Raw genomic sequence first — 22,949 nt, forward strand, 5'->3', positions numbered from 1 at the left:
AGAAATTTGATAGTGTAATACCGGCCTAACCGCTAGTGTATCCAAGAACAGCACGTAGCATAATAGGGTATCAAGTTCTAACTTCCTCTGAAAAGTGATTCACTCACGCAGGCGGCGTGTGGTGAGTGCTCCGGTGCGAAAGTTGGAGGAACAGCCGAACAGAATTAACCTCGCACGACCTCCGTTTTCGCCGAATTCTTGCGCGCCGCCCCTCCCCGGCTTCCCGGCCTCCCCACTCTCTCCCCTCCCGCCCGCCCCCACCCGCACCTACGTCATAGCGACGCGTAAGGCAAACCGTAGCCGCGTGCTACGCTCTGCAGGGAATTACCCCGTAATTGGCAGGAATTGTCGACGCCCACAGCGGCGCCTCGCCGGACGGACTGGACTCTCTTTCTCCGTCCCGGAGCCAAGGCGAAAGAAAGCGAGTGCGGGAAGGGGGCCAGGCGCTGGGTGCCGGTGCGGAGTTGCTGCCCGCTGCGGCAGTCTCTTCCCGCAGAGGCTGCGCGTACCACGGCGCGAGCGGCCGCGAGCGTAGCCGCAGCAGCAGCTGATAAAAAGGACAGGACGCGCGCTGCGCCCAAGATAATACACTGCCGACCGGCGGCGAGTGCGCTAGACTAGCACCAGCTCCCGGAGATGCCTGCAACGGGTAAGTCAACACAATAGTGTCTCCTCGCAGTGCTCTCTATGTCCGCTACTGTAGACGATGCGTAAGTTCACTGCCGGCACCCCACCCACTTCTCGCTCAAGGCTTAAACGGGGTGACATACGTGGGTAGTTACATAAATGATGCACCTATTTTCTTTTCTTCTTGGTTGCGCTAACTAAGGACCAAGTGCCAATTTTAATTCATTACTCTCTCTTCTTTTCTCCCCGTACTGTTTCATCTGTTCACTGTGTTTTCTCTTCCTGCCATCTGATCATTTCAGACTACTAGTATCTTTCGTGATCTGTCAAAGGAATTTGACTGTGTAAATCACAATATCCTTTTAAGTAAATTAGAATATTACGGTAAAACGGGAAATGGTTCAAGTCCTATATCGCTGACAGAAAACGAAGAGCGTCAATAAGAAAGGGACGTATATTAAACTGTCAGGCACCATCCAACTGAGAACCAATAACGCGTGGTGTCCCCCAAGGTTCCGTCTTAGGGCCCTTACTTTTTCTTGTGTGTACAAATGACGTTTCATCAGCAACATTACCAGAGACCAAGTTTGGTTTGTTTGCAGGTGATACAAACATTGCAAAAATGCCGGCCGGTGTGGCCGAGCGGTTCTAGGCGCTTCAGTCCGGATTCGCGCTGCTGCTACGGTCACAGGTTCGAATCCTGCCTCGGGCATGGATGTGTGTGATGTCTTTAGGTTAGTTAGGTTTAAGTAGTTCTAAGTCTAGGGGACTGATGACCTCAGATGTTAAGTCCCATAGTGCTTAGAGCCATTTGAACCATTATTGAACAAACATTGCAGTAAGTGGTAAATCAAGTATAGCCTTAGAAAGATCGGCTAATGAAATTTTCATGGATATTAATATATGGTTCCTAGCCATTTCCCTGTCACCAAACCTTGAAAACAGTGTATGCAGTTCATAGCATGCAAAAGATTTTCTGCCTGTATATGTCTAAAATGTGACAAGCAGATAGAAGAAGATGATAATACTAAATTATTGGGATTAGAGCTTGATAATGAATTTAATTGAGATGACCTGATTACAGAATTGCTTAAACGTCAAAAAATCTCTATTGGCTAAGCGAATGTCTCCAGAAATAGGTGATAAAAAAAATAAAAATAACCAGCATACTCTGATACATTCACTCCATAATGTCATACGGTATTACTTTCTAGGGTAGTTCATCAAGCCAAGCTAAAGTTTTTCGAGCCCGGAAACGTGAAATACGAATTATTTGTGGTGTGAACTTAACGACGTCCAGCAGAGGGCTGTTTAAGGAACTGGAGATACTAATTACTGTTTCCCAATGTATTTTTTCATTAATGAAATTTGTCATTATTTTCAAACCAACAGCTCAGTTCACTGAATCAATACCACAAGTATGAATAGCTTTCACAGAGATTTAAAGTTACTTATTTTGGCTAAGGAAAGTGTCCACTATTCAGTAATACACATTTTCAATAACATGCCTGCAGCCATAAAAAGTTCAAATAATAATAAAGTTCAGTTTTAGAAGGGTTTCAGAGATTTATTGGTGGCCAACTATGTCCCTGCCATTGATGATGAATTTTATAGCAGAACCAATTAAACCCATGAACGTTATTAATAATATAACATAGTGTGAATATTGCGTACAAACTGACTTCTGTACAAAGTGCTATAAAATGTTTTTTATTTTTTTTAATTTCATAATGCATGGTTACAACAGCCTAAGAATTATCACATGCACATAAGGGTATTGAACATTTGATTTTTGGTGACAAATTTAATGTACTTTTAACTGTAAATATGCTTAAGACTTATTTTGACCGGTTCCATACCCACAATGGCAGTCTCATTTGTGATCTGTGGAGGGTTCATGTTCTTATTCTGTAAATATTAATTCTAAACATTCTCTTGTCCCTAGTTACGGTATAGGCCCTTTCCATACTCTTGTAGCGATTTTTTCTAAATCGTATTTTTTGATTATGTCCCCAAGATTTTTAAATTTTTTAGCCTTCACTCTTTGACCGATATCCCTTTTCAGAAATTTCGGTGCATATCTAATGTTTGTCGATAATGCAATTTTTCTTCTCCAGAAATTCTTAAGCAGAACGTACTGGTTATTTATCTGAAGGACTGATCTGTATTACAGCAGATGTCACTTTTCTGAAAGTATAACGAAGTCATCTGTAAATGCGAGACAGCTTATTCCAATACTAGGTGACAAACTCGGCGTTGCCCGGGTATTCATTTTGCAAGTTTTCTGTTACAAACGAAAACAAAAAACGAACTGTGTTTGTAGGATAATGGCTCTGGGCACTATGGGACTTAACATCTGAGGTCATCAGTCCCCTAGAACTTAGAACTACCTAAACCTAACTAACCTAAGGACATCACACACATCCATGCCCGAGGCAGGATTCGAACCTGCGACCTTAGCGGTCGTGCGGTACCAGACTGTAGCTCCTAGAACCGCTCGGCCACCTCGGCCGGCTGTAGGATAATGTCCCGAACAGTTTCTGTATGCTGGGCGCAGCTGTTTCACGTGTCTATAACGCGATTTTGTAAACGCCACTTTGACAACACCTCTTCATAGCTCTGGAGATGGTGACTGTTTTCGTCTTCAGCTGTTTGAGCTTCGCCGTTGAAACGTGTGAAAGGTGCTGCCAGGTGTCAGGGATTTCCTTAAGTTGAATCGACTGCAGGAGTGTCTTAAGGGTAGGGAACAAATGTATTAAAGCTTCACGCATGATGCTGCATTTTTTCACGGGTCAGAGTGTAAATGACGTCGTGTCACTTGATCTGTGTGTCGTACAACGATATATTTGTGTAGGTATATTTAGCGGCGTACATGGATACTCACTGCAAAATGTGTTACAAATAGAGTTAGTAGCAAAGAAGTAATAAATTTAAACGTCATGCACAATGCGGCAGTTTTTCCAATACTAGGTGACAAACTCGGCGTTGCCCGGGTATTCATTTTGCAAGTTTTCTGTTATGACATCATGTCTGCTGAACCCTGTGTGGTACCATGATGATATTCTGTCTGTGCATTTAGCTCCGTATGTGGATACTGTCTGCGAAATTTATTGCGAATACAGTTAGTAGCACGAAGGTAGTAAATTTGCACGTACATTTTTGTAAAATGTATAAATTTCTTTTTCCTCTTTCCAGCCTTATTGGTGAAGTCTTATATTCATTCAGTTTTTCATTCCAAAGTATCACGTTTTTTTTCTGGAACATTGTTAAAATGAATTTGGCATTGGCCACCACCTTGCCGTACACCTCTGTTCATTTCAAAGGATTGAAATATTTCTCCAATAAATTTCACTTTACATTCTACTGAAGTGTTTCACAAATTAGATTTGTTAATTCGAAGTTTACACCAAATTCTCGGATTTATTTACCTACAGTGTCTCTCTCAATAGAATCAAAGACTTTTTCAAATCAACAAACATTGCTACTTTGTCTTTTCAATATCGTAATCAGCAGCATAATCTGCCTTTCCTAAAAGCACTTTAACATTCACCGAAATGGCTGTCCACTGTTGTTTCTAATCCGTTTGGTAGAATCTTGGAAAATATTAAATATGCAACTGGTATTTATTTCCATGTCTGTTATTTTACATGCTCACCGGACAAAATATTTATCCACACCTTACTGTTATCTTTGGAGAGTTGTACATTGTGTCAAACTGTCAGCAAGTCATCATGCGAATCGACCGTCTCCCCTGAAGTAAGCCATGGAAATGATGTAGTGCCCTTGTGCCATAGGGTTGCGTGGATCGACGAAGAGACGTGTCAGGGATGGCAGAGACCAGCTCTCCTATTTGGACGCGCCACCGTGGATGAAGTTGCCCGATTTGTTAGTGTATCAGTGTGGACTGTCTAACGTGTCTGCAAGGAATGGTGTGCCACTATCAGCCATGTAACACGGCCTGAAGACAGTGCTCGTAAAACGATAATAACGACGGGGACCGTGACGAGTGTCACACCTTGACGATGACAATAGGATTCCAACTCGACAGGAATTGTGACCGTCAGTGGATGCACGTCCATCTGAACCAGATGTTGAACAAACACGGGTATTCTCCTAGATAAAGTGAAGTTTTGTGGGATTGAGAACGTAGGTGCTACTCTGAGATGCATAGTTTGGCAGAGGAGTGGAATTCATCGGGGGGCCACATCAGACCAGTCAAAAACTGACGACAAAAAGAGGCATTAATGGTATTGCCATCTAAAGGATAACATCTAACCAAAAGAATGCAGAAAGCTGTGCTTAGTAATTCAACCAATGTAGTCCATGGACATTATTCTGACTGGGAGAAATCACATCTGGGGTCCCCTCAATATTAGGTTCAGTCTTGTTCCTCATACATGTAAACGGTCTTCGGTCTAATATACAACAAGAAGAATTAGTTTTTTTTTGCAGATGTAATCAGTCCATGCATGCGTACAGAAACAGAAGAAACGGTAAACTATGTCTTCAGAAGTATCGCTGATTGGTTTTCTGTGAATGGTCACACCCTTAGTTTGAAAAAGAGACAACATATTCAGTTCCGCACATCTAGGGGTACTACGCCAACACGTAACACACGGTGAAGAAATAATAGATAGTGCGGAAACTTCAAAATTCTTAGGTGTCCATACTGATGAGAATTTAAGCTGGGCCCTGCGAGATTAGCCGAGCGGTTTAAGGCGCTACAGTCATGGACTGTGCGGCTGGTCACGGTGGAGGTTCGAGTCCTCCCTCGGGCATGGGCGTCTGTGTTTGTCCTTAAGATAATTTAGGTTAAGTAGTGTGTAAGCTTAGGGACTGATGACCTTGGCAGTTAAGTCCCATAAGATTTCACACACATTTGAACATTTAAGCTGGAAAAATAACATTTCGGAACTCCTATAAAAACCTGCAAATCTTGGGGAGAGACAAATCAGTAAGTCGACATATTTTCATTCGATAGTGCCATACGGTATAATGATATGAGGAAAACTATCTTTAAGAATGAGACTATTAATTTTAATTTTAATAATCAACAGCCTCAGTTGCACAGTTCACCTAGAATTTACCTAGGTTTCAGTCGGGATAACCCAACCTTCTTCAGAATAACAGTAACTGCAGTTTGTTCATAGTGGACATCGTCAGTCTAAAACTACAAATCCACAAATTATCGTCAGGCTGTAAAACTTATCTGGAACTGCCTCGGCCCCACTTCGCGACCGCGATGCGGCAGCCACGAGTGCTGTACTGGAACTCCAACTTGTTTAAGCTCACACGGCTTTGGTGAAAACCGTCAGCTCAACGACAGACAGTTACAGTACCAGAAATCAGTGCGGACACCATTTATAAATTGCAGTATTAGATGAATGGACAATGTGCTGGCTGACCTTGCCAAGTTTGGAATCTGTGGGTGGAACAAAAAAGCTGAGAACAGAGAGATATCGAGGAAGATTGTTGAGGAGGCCAAGGCCCACCAAGGTCTGTAGTGCCGAAGAACAAGAAGTATTATAAAACAAAACATATCGCCGAAAACAAAACAGGAGCTTCCTTCGCAAGCCTTGTCCTGTAGCCGACATAACTAACATTATCGACACGTCATTCACTCCGTAGTGCTGCCAACCTGTGAATTATTTGACACGATCCTCATATCTCCACTTGTAAGCATATTTATTTTTATTGTCACAGTCTAGCTGCAGGAGCATCCTACACCAACGGCACTACTGAGTAGTTTGTTCACTTCGTGGATATCTACTAACCCGTTTCCGTAAGGCCAGGAACTTAACACACGCTAATATGTGTTCATCTCTAGTATTTCACCTGCAAAGAATGCAGATGTCATGACCAACAGTTTCTGATCACCAGAGCGCGCGTAAGTGGCATGTGAAACATTGCGCAACTGAGTCATCGGGTGAGGACATGTGACGGTCGCTCACGCGTCCGCCAGATGGGGATCTTAATTACGGAGACCGCCTCTGGCACGATTCCAGGGGATTTTGCTATGTACTGGCACCGGATTTCCTTGTATCCCTTGTCTCACTTTGTCATCAACACAATAAACACACTCTTACGCTCTATGGACAGACATCGCAAACAGTTACACTTGGCACAGTTATCGCTTTACGTAAAGGCGCAGCGTCCAATGAGTGCTATCAAATGGAAAGTTTCTGTTTATGCTTAGCTGTTCTAAGTTAACTGTCCGTTGATGTAAGCCGACCCGTGCAATGCTCGTTACTTTCACGCGACAACATTTGAAGAGTACGGCTTGTTGATGCAGGACGAGCAAATATAATGCTCATTACACTGATACGAACATCAGGATAAAATGACTCGTACTGATTGTAAGACGAACGAGTGCAATACTCACTGTTTTTATGATATGATAAGTAAGATATCGTTGTAGTGGGCCACTGTGCACGAGGACAACGCCGATACGGTGAAGTGAGCCAGCTGGGAATCCAACCGTTTGTATCCGTTTTTGGTGGGTCGCCTAACCAGGACAAGTTGTACGGCAAGTTAAAGGGTCTAGAAACCTAAGTCAAGACTGAGATTTATCTGTTATAATGACTGGCATGAATCGCAATGAGATTAATAGAGAAAAAATTTCCTGTAGTTCAAATTAGATTACAAAATAACGCTAACTCAGTGAGAGTTACCAAAAAACTGTGGAAGGCGATATGAAGCTAGCGCAACAAGATCTTATAACAGCAGTGCGTGTAATCGAATTAAACGTAACATTGAGAAGCTACAAATTTAACGAAAGTAACCAACACAAATTGCATGGCAGAATAGGCAAGTAACGAACTGTACTGGATTTGGACCGCACTTTCGCAATTGCGCTACTTACACTTCCTTAAACAATTACCATGGCCGACCAACACCAAGCGGAGACCGGAGATGATGCTATCCCCTCGACACCCCATAACAGTGTGCCAGAATCTACAGGGCTATTACAAATGATTGAAGCGATTTCATAAATTCACTGTAGCTCCATTCATTGACATATGGTCACGACACACTACAGATACGTAGAAAAACTCATAAAGTTTTGTTCGGCTGAAGCCGCACTTCAGGTTTCTGCCGCCAGAGCGCTCGAGAGCGCAGTGAGACAAAATGGCGACAGGAGCCGAGAAAGCGTATGTCGTGCTTGAAATGCACTCACATCAGTCAGTCATAACAGTGCAACGACACTTCAGGACGAAGTTCAACAACGATCCACCAACTGCTAACTCCATTCGGCGGTGGTATGCGCAGTTTAAAGCTTCTGGATGCCTCTGTAAGGGGAAATCAACAGGTCGGCCTGCAGTGAGCGAAGAAACAGTTGAACGCGTGCGGGCAAGTTTCACGCGTAGACCGCGGAAGTCGACGAATAAAGCAAGCAGGGAGCTAAACGTACCACAGGATGGTGCTCCACCGCACTTCCATCATGATGTTCGGCATTTCTTAAACAGGAGATTGGAAAACCGATGGATCGGTCGTGGTGGAGATCATTGATCAGCAATTCATGTCATGGCCTCCACGCTCTCCCGACTTAACCACATGCAATTTCTTTCTGTGGGGTTATGTGAAAGATTCAGTGTTTAAACCTCCTCTACCAAGAAACGTGCCAGAACTGCGAGCTCGCATCAACGATGCTTTCGAACTCATTGCTGGGGACATGCTGCGCCGAGTGTGGGAGGAACTTGATTATCGGCTTGATGTCTGCCGAATCACTAAAGGGGCACATATCGAACATTTGTGAATGCCTAAAAAAACTTTTTGAGTTTTTGTACGTGTGTGCAAAGCATTGTGAAAATATCTCAAATAATAAAGTTATTGTAGAGCTGTGAAATCGCTTCAATCATTTGTAATAACCCTGTATGTTCGTGGCCCTCAACTCTCCACTCTTTAAAATCTATACATTGGGGGATTGGAGGAGGGCCAGGGGTTGCTATTGTCAATTTGGTGTGCGAGAATTCCTGCTCAAATCAAAAGTAAGGGAAAGTCCACGTAACCTCCCTCCTTTTGCGTACAAGATGCTCATTTTTGAAGACGAAGTTGGCACTCGACTGGAGCGTATCTTCATGACCGGTCAGCCTTACATACGAAGAGCACTGTCTACACGGACGCTGTACTGCTGCCTGAACCAAAATCTTACAGCTACCTTAACTGATTCTTCCGTGCTGGTAAGATGGCGTCGCGGCATCTGTCTTTCGAAGCCATGCAGAAAATGCCGTGTTTAGTTATTCTTTGGGAGCTGTGGGGCGGCCGTGGCGTGCAATGACCCCTGGAGGCCCAGATGCGAGCCCAGCTGTCAATAGCCACAGTGTGGGTCGCTTCCTGGTTTCTGCAAACTCCCCAGAGCTGACCTGTTCGAGCTAATGAGATTCATCAACGATCTTTCTGCCGACAAGGGAGGGTGTAGAGATGCTTCAGATGGCGGGCACAGGACTGTCTCTTTCGACATACTGCTCTGGTATACTCACTAGATAACTGCGAAATAGCCGCAGAAAAGTGAAATGGTATACCTAATGTCACACAGTAACAGTAATGTCACAATGTGAATGACTCTGTCGGTCATTGTTTTCCAGACAACAGAATCAAACGATTTTACTTGATCAATAATACTCTCTTTCATGATATATTGGGCTATTCGTTCATTTAACGTGCTCCATTACATTAGTATATTACATGATTGTCGGTAGCTTACAACGCCAGCTGTAGCATTTTAGATTAAAAAGGCACAACATAACTAACACAAAATGGTTCAAATGGCTCTGAGCACTATGGGACTAAACATCTGAGGTCATCAGTCCCCTAGAACTTAGAACTACTTAAACTTAACTAACCTAAGGACATCACACACATCCATGCTCGAGGCAGGATTCGAACTGCGATCGTAACGGTCGCGCGGTTCCAGACTGGAGCGCCTAGAACCGCTCGGCCACACCGGCCGGCAACTAACACAAAATAAATAAATAAATCCCTGTTTGGCAAATTGTTATAGAAGAAATCGCTGTGTCAAAAATCTACGGAAACCAGTCACTGAATTCTGGCTTCTATTTTGACTGGGCAAGAGTTGGGATTCTTCCTTCACGTCGGTCAGGGGGCCTGAAGATGGCGTAATGTAGCGCTGAAACTGGTTGCTCAATAAAATAACTACTGTACTTTTAGAGGGCTGAAGGTGTTTTATTTCGACACTTTGTACTGAATAGCCGAGGTCCCGCAACCATCTATGCAAAGATGGACTAGTCCGATGAATCCTCAACCAACAGGCGTCACTGCATGCGGATAAGAAGGGCATGTAGTCAGCACACCGCTCTCGTGGCCGTTGTAGTTTTCGTGATCGGAGCCGCGGCATCTCAGTCAAGTAGCTCCTCAGTTGGCCTTACAAGGGCTGAGTGCACCCCTCTTGCCAACAGCGCTCGGCAGAGCCAGACGATTACCCATCGAAGTGCTAGCCAAGCCCGACAGAGCTTAACTTCGATGATCTGACGGGAATCAGAAAAAGAAACAATATAACTCATGCAATTACATCTGACGCCCATTTCCTCGATACAAAACTGAAATACAGCAAGTGTTAACAATTTACTTAAATACCACTTACCTGTGTACATATACACATCTTTAAGATATTTACAATTTCAATAAATTACACACTTTCGGTATCGAACCTTTCTTTTGTGACACAATCTGATCACTGTGTCAACATTTGTATGAGTTATGATAACGCTATTGTTAAGCTTATAGCACATACAGGTTGTATCAAAAGGGACTTTACAACTTTAAAAATTCATATAAATTTATTGAAAGAAAACATACAGCTGGGTTTAGTGTTATTCTGTAGGGAAACACATCAAGATTTTTTATATTGAAGTAAAGATGTTGTACGTGGCTTCCGCTGGTTATTCTGCACACATCCCATCGGCAGTCAATTTCTTCCCAAACTCGTTGTAGCATTGCAGGTGTAACCTGCTCAGTGGCGGCATAAATTCTTGCTCTAAGTTCAGGTAGAGAAGCCGGCACAGGAGGGGCAAATACGATATCCTTGATGAATACCCATTAAAAAAAGGGAGTGGTATCATGTCTGGGGAAACTGCGAGCCATGCAATTGGTGCAACACAGCCATTCATTGACCTGGAAAGCGGTCACTGAGAAAATCCCGGACGTCAGCCAGGTAGTAGGATGGTGTACTATCACCCATGAAGTAAACATTTCGTTCTTGGTCATCTTCATCGATCTGTGGCATCAAAAAACCTATCCAGGTTGATGGTTCTCTCACAGAAAAAAAGGGGCCGTTCACTTTGTTCTTGCACAAAAAACGTTCAGTGTAGGGCTATCACGAACAGGTTGCAATGTTTGATGTGGTTTTTCACTGTCCCAGATCCCACAGTTACGTGTGTTAATCTTGCCACTTAAGTGAAAAGTCGACTAGTCAGAAAAGATGATTCTATCCAAGAAATTTTCATCCTCATGTAATCGATTTTAAATATCCGCACAGATGTTCTTGCCTGCAATTTATCAGTGTCTTTTATTGCTTGTACGATCGTCAATCTGTACGGTTTCAGATGCAAAGGTTTCTCAACACATGCCAAACAGTCATATGTGGGATTTGCAGTTCGCGAGATGCACGCCGGGTCGATTTCGTAGGGCTGTTGGCTAATCGTTGTCTCACTCGCTGAGCGACGTCAGATGTGCTTGGGCGACCTAATGATTTTCCATATGTTACCAAGCACCCTGTTTCTTCAAAACGTTTATGCCACTCACAAACTGCAGGCCTACTAGAAGGATCTTTAGCGTACTTTGTACAAAAATTATGCTGAATTGTTGTCGCCGACTTGGATTCTTCAAACCAAAACACGCAGCTAGCATACTCAGGTCCAGTGAAGGCAGTCATCTCTAACGCAACTGCCGCCAGCGCTCTTTACGGTGCGATTCGGCACTAGCGAACTACCCGAGACAAAACTTTATGTATTTCCCTACAAATGGAGACTACAATCACCTCTGTAGGTGCTACGAATCAATTTATATGAATTTTCAAAGCTGTGAAGTCCTTTTTGAAACACCATGTATATAGGTTGTTCAATATGTACATGAAGATATAGTTAATGCCAGAAGATTGTCATACAACTCTGTTTCATATTGAATCACAAAAGTTTGAAAAAGCTGTTTTGAATTTATGAACTGAATCTACTTTACTGATGGGCAATCATCCTCATGTTTTTCAGTTATTTGCTTCTTTAGTGTGTCCCTCTCTTTTCTTAACTTACTACATGCTGATATTAAAGGTTCAGTAATTTGGTTTCCTTCAGTAGTTTGGTCTCCTCCACTATATATACAAAATGCGTCTTGAGTTGTCATGAATAGTTTGTATAGCAGGCTTGCAGTTTTCCTTAGTCTGTTCACACAGCTGTTGATAGTAGCAGCTTAATCTTTTGAGACCTATGGAGCTTACAGCTGCTGCTGTAATCTGTGTAGTAGGTTTGCGTCTTGTGACAAGAAGCCGTATGACGAAATGATTAAACTTTAAATAAAGAGTTCAGTCTAGATCACAAATATTTTTTCTGTTTTCTACTTCGTGACAAGAAGGTATATGACGAAGTGATTGAACTTTAGTTAAAGAGTTCGGTCTAGATGACAAATATTTGTGTTTTCTAATTCATACATGACTAACTTTCATCACTGAGCATCATTATATGATTCCTACATCAAACATCTAATAACATGTAGCTCGTCAGAGTACCGTCCTTCGGTCACAAGTGATAACCGTGTCAGACATTTGACATCGTCATGAGGTGATGGTAGCCAAAGTAGTCAAATGAAGGGTATAAAAAAAGTCTTTGGGATCTTAGATGGCAAAATGAATGTTGTCTCTTGCTCAGAACGATGTCTGTTACTTCGAAAGTATAAAAGCTGGCGCACGATAAGCAGTCAACTACCGAACCTCAGTCAAATGGTTCAAATGGCTCTGAGCACTATGGGACTCAACTGCTGTGGTCATAAGTCCCCTAGAACTTAGAACTACTTAAACCTAACTAACCTAAGGACAGCACACAACACCCAGCCATCACGAGGCAGAGAAAATCCTTGACCCCGCCGGGAATCGAACCCGGGAACCCGGGCGTGGGAAGCGAGAACGCTACCGCACGACCACGAGATGCGGGCAACCTCAGTCAAAATATCTTAAGATTTAAATAGTATCTACTTAATTTAGTGGAGAACACGAAATGTTCTATGGAGTAAGGTCGGAAGAAAAAATAAAAACGTTCGCTTTGCAGATGCGCATGCACAGCTTTTAAAGGCACTGAAAGTAATTCTACGGATCTAAATTACAGACAATATCATTTAGAAATTTTTAACTTTTAGTAGGCCAGGTGACAGTTGGTGGAATATTAGGATTCTACATCTACTTATATACTCTGCAGACCACTGCGAAGTGCTTGGCAGAGGGTAATTTAAATGGTGTGTTAACGTTTCTTCTTGTTTCAATCAAATACGGGATGCGGGAATAATGACTGTTTAAATGTCTTTGGGTGCTGTAAGTAACCTAATCTTACCTTCACTATCCCTACGTCAGCGATACGTAGGAAGCTTACGTATTGTCTAGATTTTTCACTTGAGATTAATTCTTGAAATAGTGTTAATAGAATATAGTGAGATATTTGCGTTTATTTTGAGTGTTCTGTATCTCATCTCTTTGTTGTCCTTCCGCCTCTATGTCTGTGCCTGTTAAAAACCCTTTTCCTCATGTGTGAGTAGACATATCAAGTTGAAATTTATGTCATATTCTAAAGTTTTAGGTCCCTTGGTGGTGTAACAAATGTAAGCTTATAAGTCAACGCAATCAAAAGATACGGCCATTTACGTCACATATTTTGGTACTCGTAAAATCAATCATCGAAACTAGTAAGGTTCTTCCCGTTGACCTAGAATCACGACATTTGACAGGAAACAAGGTTTCACAGTACAGGTAAAGCAACAAATCAGAAAATTGTGAATTTGTAATTACATCACAACAACAAAAAAATTTTGTCATTTGGTAACTGACTTAAAACCTCAAATTAAAACATACTCGAATGAGATAAATATCCGGCCAGTATCAGTGTTGGTAACAGGCAAAAACTGTCGACATTCTTTATTCCCGGGTTGGATGAGCTATCTATATACATAATTCAATTTGTACAGAAATCTCAGAGCGTGAGTACTATTTGCGCCTGGCGCCTGGCCTAAATCACATAAGTGGAATCACCAAGTTTACTGCCAAAGCCGCCCCTCATGCTTTTCCGACTGAAGTAACGTTTCGTATTAACAACTTTGTTGCTGACGATTTTCTTCAATTGTTTGACAACTTTGCATTCCGTGTGTTTCTTACTGACCACAGGTACATCTCTTAAGATGAACTTTCCAACAGCCTAAAGATTTCTCGAGCGAAGCTGCGAGTCACAACTGTAATGAAAAAGTTTATGACGTTACTGTGTAAGGTTGTATTCTGACCGCAAAAATTGCGCCTTCACACATGAAACTGCGAAGGCCTTGAGTGTTAACGAAGATGAAGTGGTGCTCCTAGTAATAACAAAGCGCTCCTTTTGCGTAGTACTAACTCGAAACTGTGTTACGATATGCGTTTGTCAGATTAGAATCCGTACACACTTTCTAAGGCTGTAACATGATTTACGTGACTAAACTGTTTAGTTTCAGAAGTACAAGCTGACTATCCACAATGTAAACGTGGACCTATTCATTATTCAACGCTTGACCAAACCTTTTGATTTCAGGGAATGAAATTGGATATTGACACAAAACATAGTCGCAGTAATTTCATTGAGCGCTTAGTATACGCATGTATCGATTCTGGAACGGTGGGAAACTTCCTCGATGAAATTTGTAGTTGGATCATAGCCTACGCAAAATCACAGTTATATTTGCTACAGAACTATACGAGGGCGTGTTGAAAAGCCTCATTTTTATATGAAAATTCTTAAAGTGTTTTTAATAAAACAAACTTTATTAACATTCCACATCATTATTCTTCATGTATACATATTTGCTTCTCAATATAGTCATCCTCGCGGCGAACACAACTCTCCCAACGAGTTTGTTGACCGTCACTGCAGAATGTTTGACTTTGTTGACGGAGTCACAACTTCACCTCTGCTCGCACCACTTCATCACTATCCAAATGAAGTCCTCGAAGGTGTTCTTTAAGTTTTTTAAACAGATGAAAATCAGATGGGACCAATTGGGGACTGTATGGAGGATGATCGATGACAGTGAATACAATGCCTCGGATTGTAGCTGATGTCGCAGCACTCGTGTGTGCTCTAGCATTGTCATGCTGAAGGACCGGATGCTCCATGCGTGGACGAACGTTTTATGCGGTTAGAAACTCTATTACAGCCCGCTGTTTCTCTCGCACCGAAAGAGCTACGTTGCACACCACCATGTTACACTCTACAATTCAGAGCGCTCTAGCGGCAGAGCGTTGCAACATGCGTCAGCGAAGAAGGAATGGTGACCGGGTAATATGAGTGACATGTAATGTCTCAACCGATATCGAGACAAGAATTAAAATGCCTGAGACATTTCTTTTCAGCACGCTCTCGTATATAGAGATTATCAAAATGCGGAGTTCTGGTCGTATAAACAAAGCTCTGACAAAACGGAAGTGAGATAAATATCCGCTTATATATCCGCTTATTCCCCGCGTCCTTTGGACACAGCGTATGTCTCAGTGTAATGAAACGGATATGTATCTTGAAGGAGGCTTGCTAGATGCGTTTTCCTCTCTCCTATCACTATGGATGTACCCATTTTGTCCAATTTGTCGTATTGAGTAAAGGCAGTGTAAAAGTTTCTTGTGGAATGATTTGCAAGTCTTGGTCTTTCGTTCTGTTGTCTGCGTTAGGCCCGTCATCTGATTGAATACTGCTAATTGCAAAACTTTTCCAGTTTAGCTAATGGCAGTGTCAAAGTAGTTGCCAGCGATTGGCACATTAAATCCTAAGATAAAGTTGCCGAAGTTTCTTTTTAAGAATTGTATACTATAGGCAGTGGAGACAGACCAGTAGGTCAATTACATAAGAATGAAAGATAGAGTAGCTACTGGTTTCGATGAAGGAAGCATTTTCCATTCGTCGAAAGTGGTTCAGCGAAACTGGGAGGATCCTAATAGAAGGCTGCAGTGGCGATATTTTAACCCAGCCCCAGACTAACTAAGGCAGAGCGGATGCTTTCTCTCTGCGCGGCTGATTATATTATAAACTGTACGTTACGCTGCAGGATCCATGTAATGAGATATAATCGTCGACCATGGTATCCGGCATGAAGTGTACGAACGATTTATTTACTGCGTGACGGAACATGTCAGTTAAGCAGCTGGACACACTTCATGGTCTTTGAGCTGGAATTGAAACTAGTATCGTAATACGCTCACCTGTGGCCGGAATACATGTTCCTGTTCGTGAATTGTGCTTTTATTGAAGAAGGGCGAAGAAAACAAAATTAAACTCAGCCCGCTAAGCATATCGGTAGACATCTGACTACTCTTCGAGAAAGGGATAGAGTTCAGTCCAGTCTTCTATGTGAAGCACTAACTTAACGGTGAGTGAGTAAACATTAAAATGTTTAATTACGAAGCCAAGTGTATACCGAAACCTGCGCGACTAAATTGCACTGTTATGTTCCAGACAGCCTTTGTGGAAATGGAGCCGCTGGGTAGGCCTTCTTCTTCTTTTACTGTTTTTATTGACCGAGCTCGTTATCGTATTACGCCCCAAGGTCACCCAAGTAGCTCGTTCTCTGTGGACCGCCAACGCAGCTCCCACGCGATCTCAGCTAACAAGCCATTTGGCAAATTTTGCCTCTGCTTCTTATTTTTCCCCGGTTATTCTTTTACTGCTCATATACTTCATGAAATGGAGGGTTAACTTACCGTGCGCGCACCTGATGCATATAGGGTGTAAGAGCAGAATTTTGCTAACAACGGTAGAGGATGATCCATAAAATTTCGAGCACATGGCACGAAGCCTATAGCTTGCTACCAGTTCGCCCGAAATCTCATGGGAAGATCTATACGCTGCGTAAGTTTTAAATTCCACAACGCCAAAGGACTTCCGTGCAAGTCTTTTGATGTAATGTACCAGCGGTGCATCGTTTGTGCTCAAATGATGTAAGCACTGAAGTCAGTTTATTGGGCACATTAGAGTGTTCAATATTTGTACGTCATTGAACCTGTAGCATCGAATCGTCTATCACCTACAATAAATTTTCGGGGATTTTGTAGTCGTTTGTTTGTGAACCTCTGTCTGCAGCAAACCATGGCACCAGCGGCGTCATAAGCAAGATGCAGTGTCAGCGAGCTTCGCTTACGTAAAACCAGGCATGTTTTAACTATGACAGACGCGTTACGTAATACAGTAAGCAGTAAAAGTACAACAGTGTGTAGCAAAGGATGGAACAGTACAGTCCGTCTCGCTTAAGCCGAGGCCAGGGAACTCTAACAGAACTGGACAAGGATGAAGGATGGGAGGAGGTGTCGCTAGAAGCTTTACTGATTGTCAGGCAGTGATTTACATAAAATCCTCTGGCGTGCAATTTCATTTAATTAGGTTTCTGAAGATGAATACGGAATGCACACAATACATGGTTTTATGAACACATTATTTGCTGAACAACGTCATGCATTTTTATGAAATAATATATGCTGTAACAGTCACTTTTTACTAATATTTTATTCGCAGAACGATTTTCGGAAGCATGGTGCCATCATCATGTGGATTTACAGTTACTTTTACATTGTAATTAATATGAAGTGAGGCTAGTTTCTTTTAGTGTGTGTGCCAGCGAGGTTATTTCTCAGGAAAGACGCCTATTGAGGAAGACAAATATATTACAGTGTGTACATTAAATGTTAAGCAAGATTAGTCATTTTGTTAGTGCATTTACTCACATTTTTGTTGATCATTTTCTTGCCTGGCACACAGAGCACAATATCAATTGCATCACAACTTCACATTTGCACGATCATTTGTTTACCTCAGTCCAAAGAATCTCAAAGGATAAGATAAAATAGTTTCTACTGCTGAAACAGCAGTGTACAGTGAAGATGAAACATTTATATCTAGATGTATTTATGTCATGGCAAATATAAAGTGAGTAGTTGGTAAAGACAATTTTTTTTTCCAGTGAAATAGGCATTCAACATTGGAGAAGTTTTTGATTATTATTACTTTCAAGTTTATCATTTAGTAAGAAGTACCGTGCCATGAATGAATATTTCCAAGTCTTCATATAACTAGAAAGTTACTATCATTACTTTTGTCAAGTCTGTCATTTAGTAACATTTTCCCATGTCTCGTGCCATGAATGAATACTTCCAATTATATGAAGAATTGGAAACATTCATTCAGGCGCAGTACATGCAGACATGTACGTAATGATAAACTTGAAAGTAATAATATTAACTTATTTAAAAACTTCTCCAATGTTGAATGAGTATTTCATTGGAAAAAATTGTCCTTACCAACTACTTTATATTTGCCATGACATAAATACATCTAGATATAAATGTTTCATCTTCACTGTACACTACTGCTTTAGCAATAGAAATTATCTTATCTTTGCTTTTGAGACTCTTTGAATTGATCTAAACAAATACACTCCTGGAAATGGAAAAAAGAACACATTGACACCGGTGTGTCAGACCCACCATACTTGCTCCAGACACTGCGAGATGGCTGTACAAGCAATGATCACACGCACGGCACAGCGGACACACCAGGAACCGCGGTGTTGGCCGTCGAATGGCGCTAGCTGCGCAGCATTTGTGCACCGCCGCCGTCAGTGTCAGCCAGTTTGCCGTGGCATACGGAGCTCCATCGCAGTCTTTAACACTGGTAGCATGCCGCGACAGCGTGGACGTGAACCGTATGTGCAGTTGACGGACTTTGAGCGAGGGCGTATAGTGGGCATGCGGGAGGCCGGGTGGACGTACCGCCGAATTGCTCAACACGTGGGGCGTGAGGTCTCCACAGTACATCGATGTTGTCGCCAGTGGTCGGTAGAAGGTGCACGTGCCCGTCGACCTGGGACCGGACTGCAGCTACGCACGGATGCACGCCAAGACCGTAGGATCCTACGCAGTGCCGTAGGGGACCGCACCGCCACTTCCCAGCAAATTAGGGACACTGTTGCTCCTGGGGTATCGGCGAGGACCATTCGCAACCGTTTCCATGAAGCTGGGCTACGGTCCCGCACACCGTTAGGCCGTCTTCCGCTCACGCCCCAACATCGTGCAGCCCGCCTCCAGTGGTGTCGCGACAGGCGTGAATGGAGGGACGAATGGAGACGTGTCGTCTTCAGCGATGAGAGTCGCTTCTGCCTTGGTGCCAATGATGGTCGTATGCGTGTTTGGCGCCGTGCAGGTGAGCGCCACAATCAGGACTGCATACGACCGAGGCACACAGGGCCAACACCCGGCATCATGGTGTGGGGAGCGATCTCCTACACTGGCCGTACACCACTGGTGATCGTCGAGGGGACACTGAATAGTGCACGGTACATCCAAACCGTCATCGAACCCATCGTTCTACCATTCCTAGACCGGCAAGGGAACTTGCTGTTCCAACAGGACAATGCACGTCCGCATGTATCCCGTGCCACCCAACGTGCTCTAGAAGGTGTAAGTCAACTACCCTGGCCAGCAAGATCTCCGGATCTGTCCCCCATTGAGCATGTTTGGGACTGGATGAAGCGTCGTCTCACGCGGTCTGCACGTCCAGCACGAACGCTGGTCCAACTGAGGCGCCAGGTGGAAATGGCATGGCAAGCCGTTCCACAGGACTACATCCAGCATCTCTACGATCGTCTCCATGGGAGAATAGCAGCCTGCATTGCTGCGAAAGGTGGATATACACTGTACTAGTGCCGACATTGTGCATGCTCTGTTGCCTGTGTCTATGTGCCTGTGGTTCTGTCAGTGTGATCATGTGATGTATCTGACCCCAGGAATGTGTCAATAAAGTTTCCCCTTCCTGGGACAATGAATTCACGGTGTTCTTATTTCAATTTCCAGGAGTGTAATTATGAAAGTACAAAGTTTTGGTGTATTCGATACTGTGCTCCATGTGCCAGACAACAAAATGAGCAACAAAAATGTAAGTAAATGCCCTAATGAAATAACTAATCATGTTCGACACACAATGAACACACTTTAGTGTGCAATATGTGACCAAAAGTATTCGGACATCCCCAAAAACATACGTTTTTTTCATATTAGGTGCATTGTGCTGCCACCTACTGCCAGGTAATCCGTATCAGCGACCGCAGTAGCCATTAGACGTCGTGAGAGAGCAGAATGGGGCTCTTCGCGGAACTCACGGACTTCGGACGCGGTCAGGTGGTTGGGTGTCACTTCAGGCATACGTCTGTACGCGAGATTTCCACACTCCTAAACATCCCTAGGCCCACTGTTTCCAATGTGATAGTGAAGTGGAAACGTGGGGGGAAACGCGTACAGCACAGAAGCATACAGCCGACTTTGTCTGTTGACTGACAGAGACCGCCAACCGTTGAAGAGAGTCGTAATGAGTAATAGGCAGACATCTATCCAGACCATCACAAAGGAATTCCAAACTGCATTAGGATCCACTGCAAGTACTATGACTGTTAGGCCAGAGGCGAGGAAACTTGGATTTCATGGTCGAGCGGCTGCTCATAAGCCACACATCACGCCAATAAATGCCAAACGACGCTTCTCTTAGAGCAAGGAGCGTAAACATTGGACGATTGAACAGTGGAAAAACGTTGTGTGGAGTGACGAATCACGGTAGACAATGCGGCGATCCGATGGCAGGGTGTGGGTATGGCGAATGCCCGGTGAACGTCATCTGCAAGCGTGTAGAGTGCCAACTGTGAAATTCGGAGACGGTGGTGTTATGGTGTGGTCGTGTTTTTCATGGAGGAGGCTGGCACCCCTTGTTGTTTTGCGTGGTACTATCACAGCACGGGCCTACACTGATGTTTTAAGCACCTTTTTGCTTCCCACTGTTGAAGAGCAATGCGGGGATGACGACTGCATCTTTCAACACGATCGAGCACCTGTTTACAATTCACGGCCTGTGGCGGAGTGGTTACACGACAGTAACATCCCTGTAATGGATTGGCCTGCACAGAGTCCTGACCTGAATCCTATAGAACACGTTTGGAATGTTTTGGAACGCCGACTTCGTGCCAGGCCTCACTGACCGACATCGATACCTCCCCTCAGTGCAGCACTGCGTGAAGAATAGTCTGTCATTCCCCAAGAAACCTGAACGTATGCCTGCGAGAGTGGAAGCTGTCATCAAGGCTAACGGTGGGCCAACACCATATTGAACTCTAGGATGACAGATGGAGGGCGCCATGAACTTGTAAGTCATTTTCAGCCAGATGTCCAGGTACATTTGATCACGTAGTGTATTTATCTTCCTGTACAGGTGTCTTTTCTGTCACATTACCTCACTGGCACACACAGAAAAGGAAACTAGCTTAACTTCATATTAATTACGATATAAAAATAACTTTAAATGGACATGGTGATGACAGTGTCTTGCCAATACGCGTCGTGCCACTAAAACATTCGCAACAAGTGTCTGTTGCAGTATATACAATTTCATAAAATCTTACAATACAGGAGCAGTCCTCAAATAACATCCATATAACATGGATAAATTTAAGTTTAACGTCATACTTTGCCACAAACCTCGATTGAGGGTTACAACTACAGTTGCATGCGTGATTATTGTTTTATTTTTTTTAGTTTTTTGAAAATCTTGTAGTCTCTGGGTCTAAAGCAGGTCGTAAATACTTTCATCAAGGTGGATGTCCTCTACATAACAGGAGACTGTAAAATCTGAGGTTAGCCAGAAACAGGAACACCAACCAGACAATGTCGTGTAGATGCCTAGAAGAAATACTTTAGGGTGGCGGCAGACCCGTGAGTCATATATTGATACTACTCCATTGTTAGTCATGTGTTTACGTTAATCTGATTGCAATTAACTCAGTAATGTTTAAACGCTGCACGACTCTGACAAACAATCAAAGAGACGTCATAGCATTACGATAACATACAAGCCGACTGCAGAAACTTGGTGTTTTAATGAAACGAAAACATTAACTCGCGTGTGTAGTAATTAAAACAGCAGTAGTGAACAAAATACACCATCTGATCATCAGTATCCGGATGCCCCAATTAGTGCGGAGCTGACCACTAGATATCACGAAAAGCGGATGGATTGGATTGTTTGGGGGAAGAGACCAAACAGCGAGTTCATCGGTCTCATCGGATTAGGGAAGGACGGGGAAAGAAGTCGGCCGTGCCCTTTCAAAGGAACCATCCCGGCATTTGCCTGGAGCGATTTAGGGAAATCACGGAAAACCGAAATCAGGATGGCCGGACGCGGAATTGAACCGTCGTCACGAGAAGCGGACGCGCCGGGTATAAAACGAGGCGGTGAGAGTTGTGTTTTTAGTGGAGGAGCAGTAACAGCAGAGTGGTTCGTTCAAGAGAGCTCGGTGAATTCGAACGTGAGCTGGTCGTTGGATGTCACCCGAGAAACAAATCCATCAAGGACATTTCAGCCCATCTACAGCTGCCCAAGGGGTGCTGGTGATGTGTGAATGCGAAGGAAACCACAGCTAGATCAAGACCAGACAGACCTCGTGTGCTGGCCGACAGGAACCGTCGAGCATAGCGGAGGGTCGTTGTAAAAAGTCACGTGAATTCATCGGAAGAAATCACTCGTGAGTTCCAAAGTGTTACCAGTAGTCCAGCTAGCACAGTGATTGTGTGTAGGGAGATGTAAAAAGAATGGGATGCAGTGGCTGAACAGCTCCTAGCCACACATTTCTGTGAAATTAGGATTATATTAATACCTTCAGTTGCTGACGGGCGTTGATATATATCAACGGGTACACGTGAAAATGTGTGCACCGAGCGGGACTCTTTTTTTTTATAACCATATATATTTATTTAAACATATTAACAACGATACATTTAAAAAAACACATTTTATTCTATTAACCTATTACATTCCTTGTGTTGGTTAACATTACTATCATTTTATAGGTTTTTGTTTTTATGTCCTTTTTCGTTTTTCTCTTATTATTGTTCCTTGAACCCTTTTACATGGCCATTTGTCATCTTTTTTTGGGTAAAACATTGCAGGACAGGCATAATAATTTTTATGTAGCATCGACACATTGATTTTGAGTTCATGTTTCTGTATGTCATGCACTTGTGATGCCACAGGCACATTGTGCATTCTGGTTTGATCTCTTCCTCTAGT

The 22,949-nt window shown here is 43.2% G+C and overlaps 1 protein-coding gene across 1 annotated transcript in view; it reads left to right on the forward strand.

Annotated features, from left to right (window-relative positions):
* The first annotated feature begins 340 nt into the window (after positions 1–340).
* Positions 341–22,949, forward strand: part of LOC126413955 (protein unc-13 homolog 4B-like) — a 176,763-nt gene continuing 154,154 nt past the window's right edge. The window contains exon 1 of the mRNA XM_050083307.1: positions 341–649. Within this exon, the coding sequence (XP_049939264.1) occupies positions 637–649 (13 nt within the window). The 5' untranslated portion in view covers positions 341–636. The remainder of the gene's footprint in view (positions 650–22,949) is intronic.

Source organism: Schistocerca serialis, chromosome 1 (genome assembly GCF_023864345.2).
Source record: "Schistocerca serialis cubense isolate TAMUIC-IGC-003099 chromosome 1, iqSchSeri2.2, whole genome shotgun sequence".
NCBI classification, from domain to species: Eukaryota; Metazoa; Arthropoda; class Insecta; order Orthoptera; family Acrididae; genus Schistocerca; species Schistocerca serialis.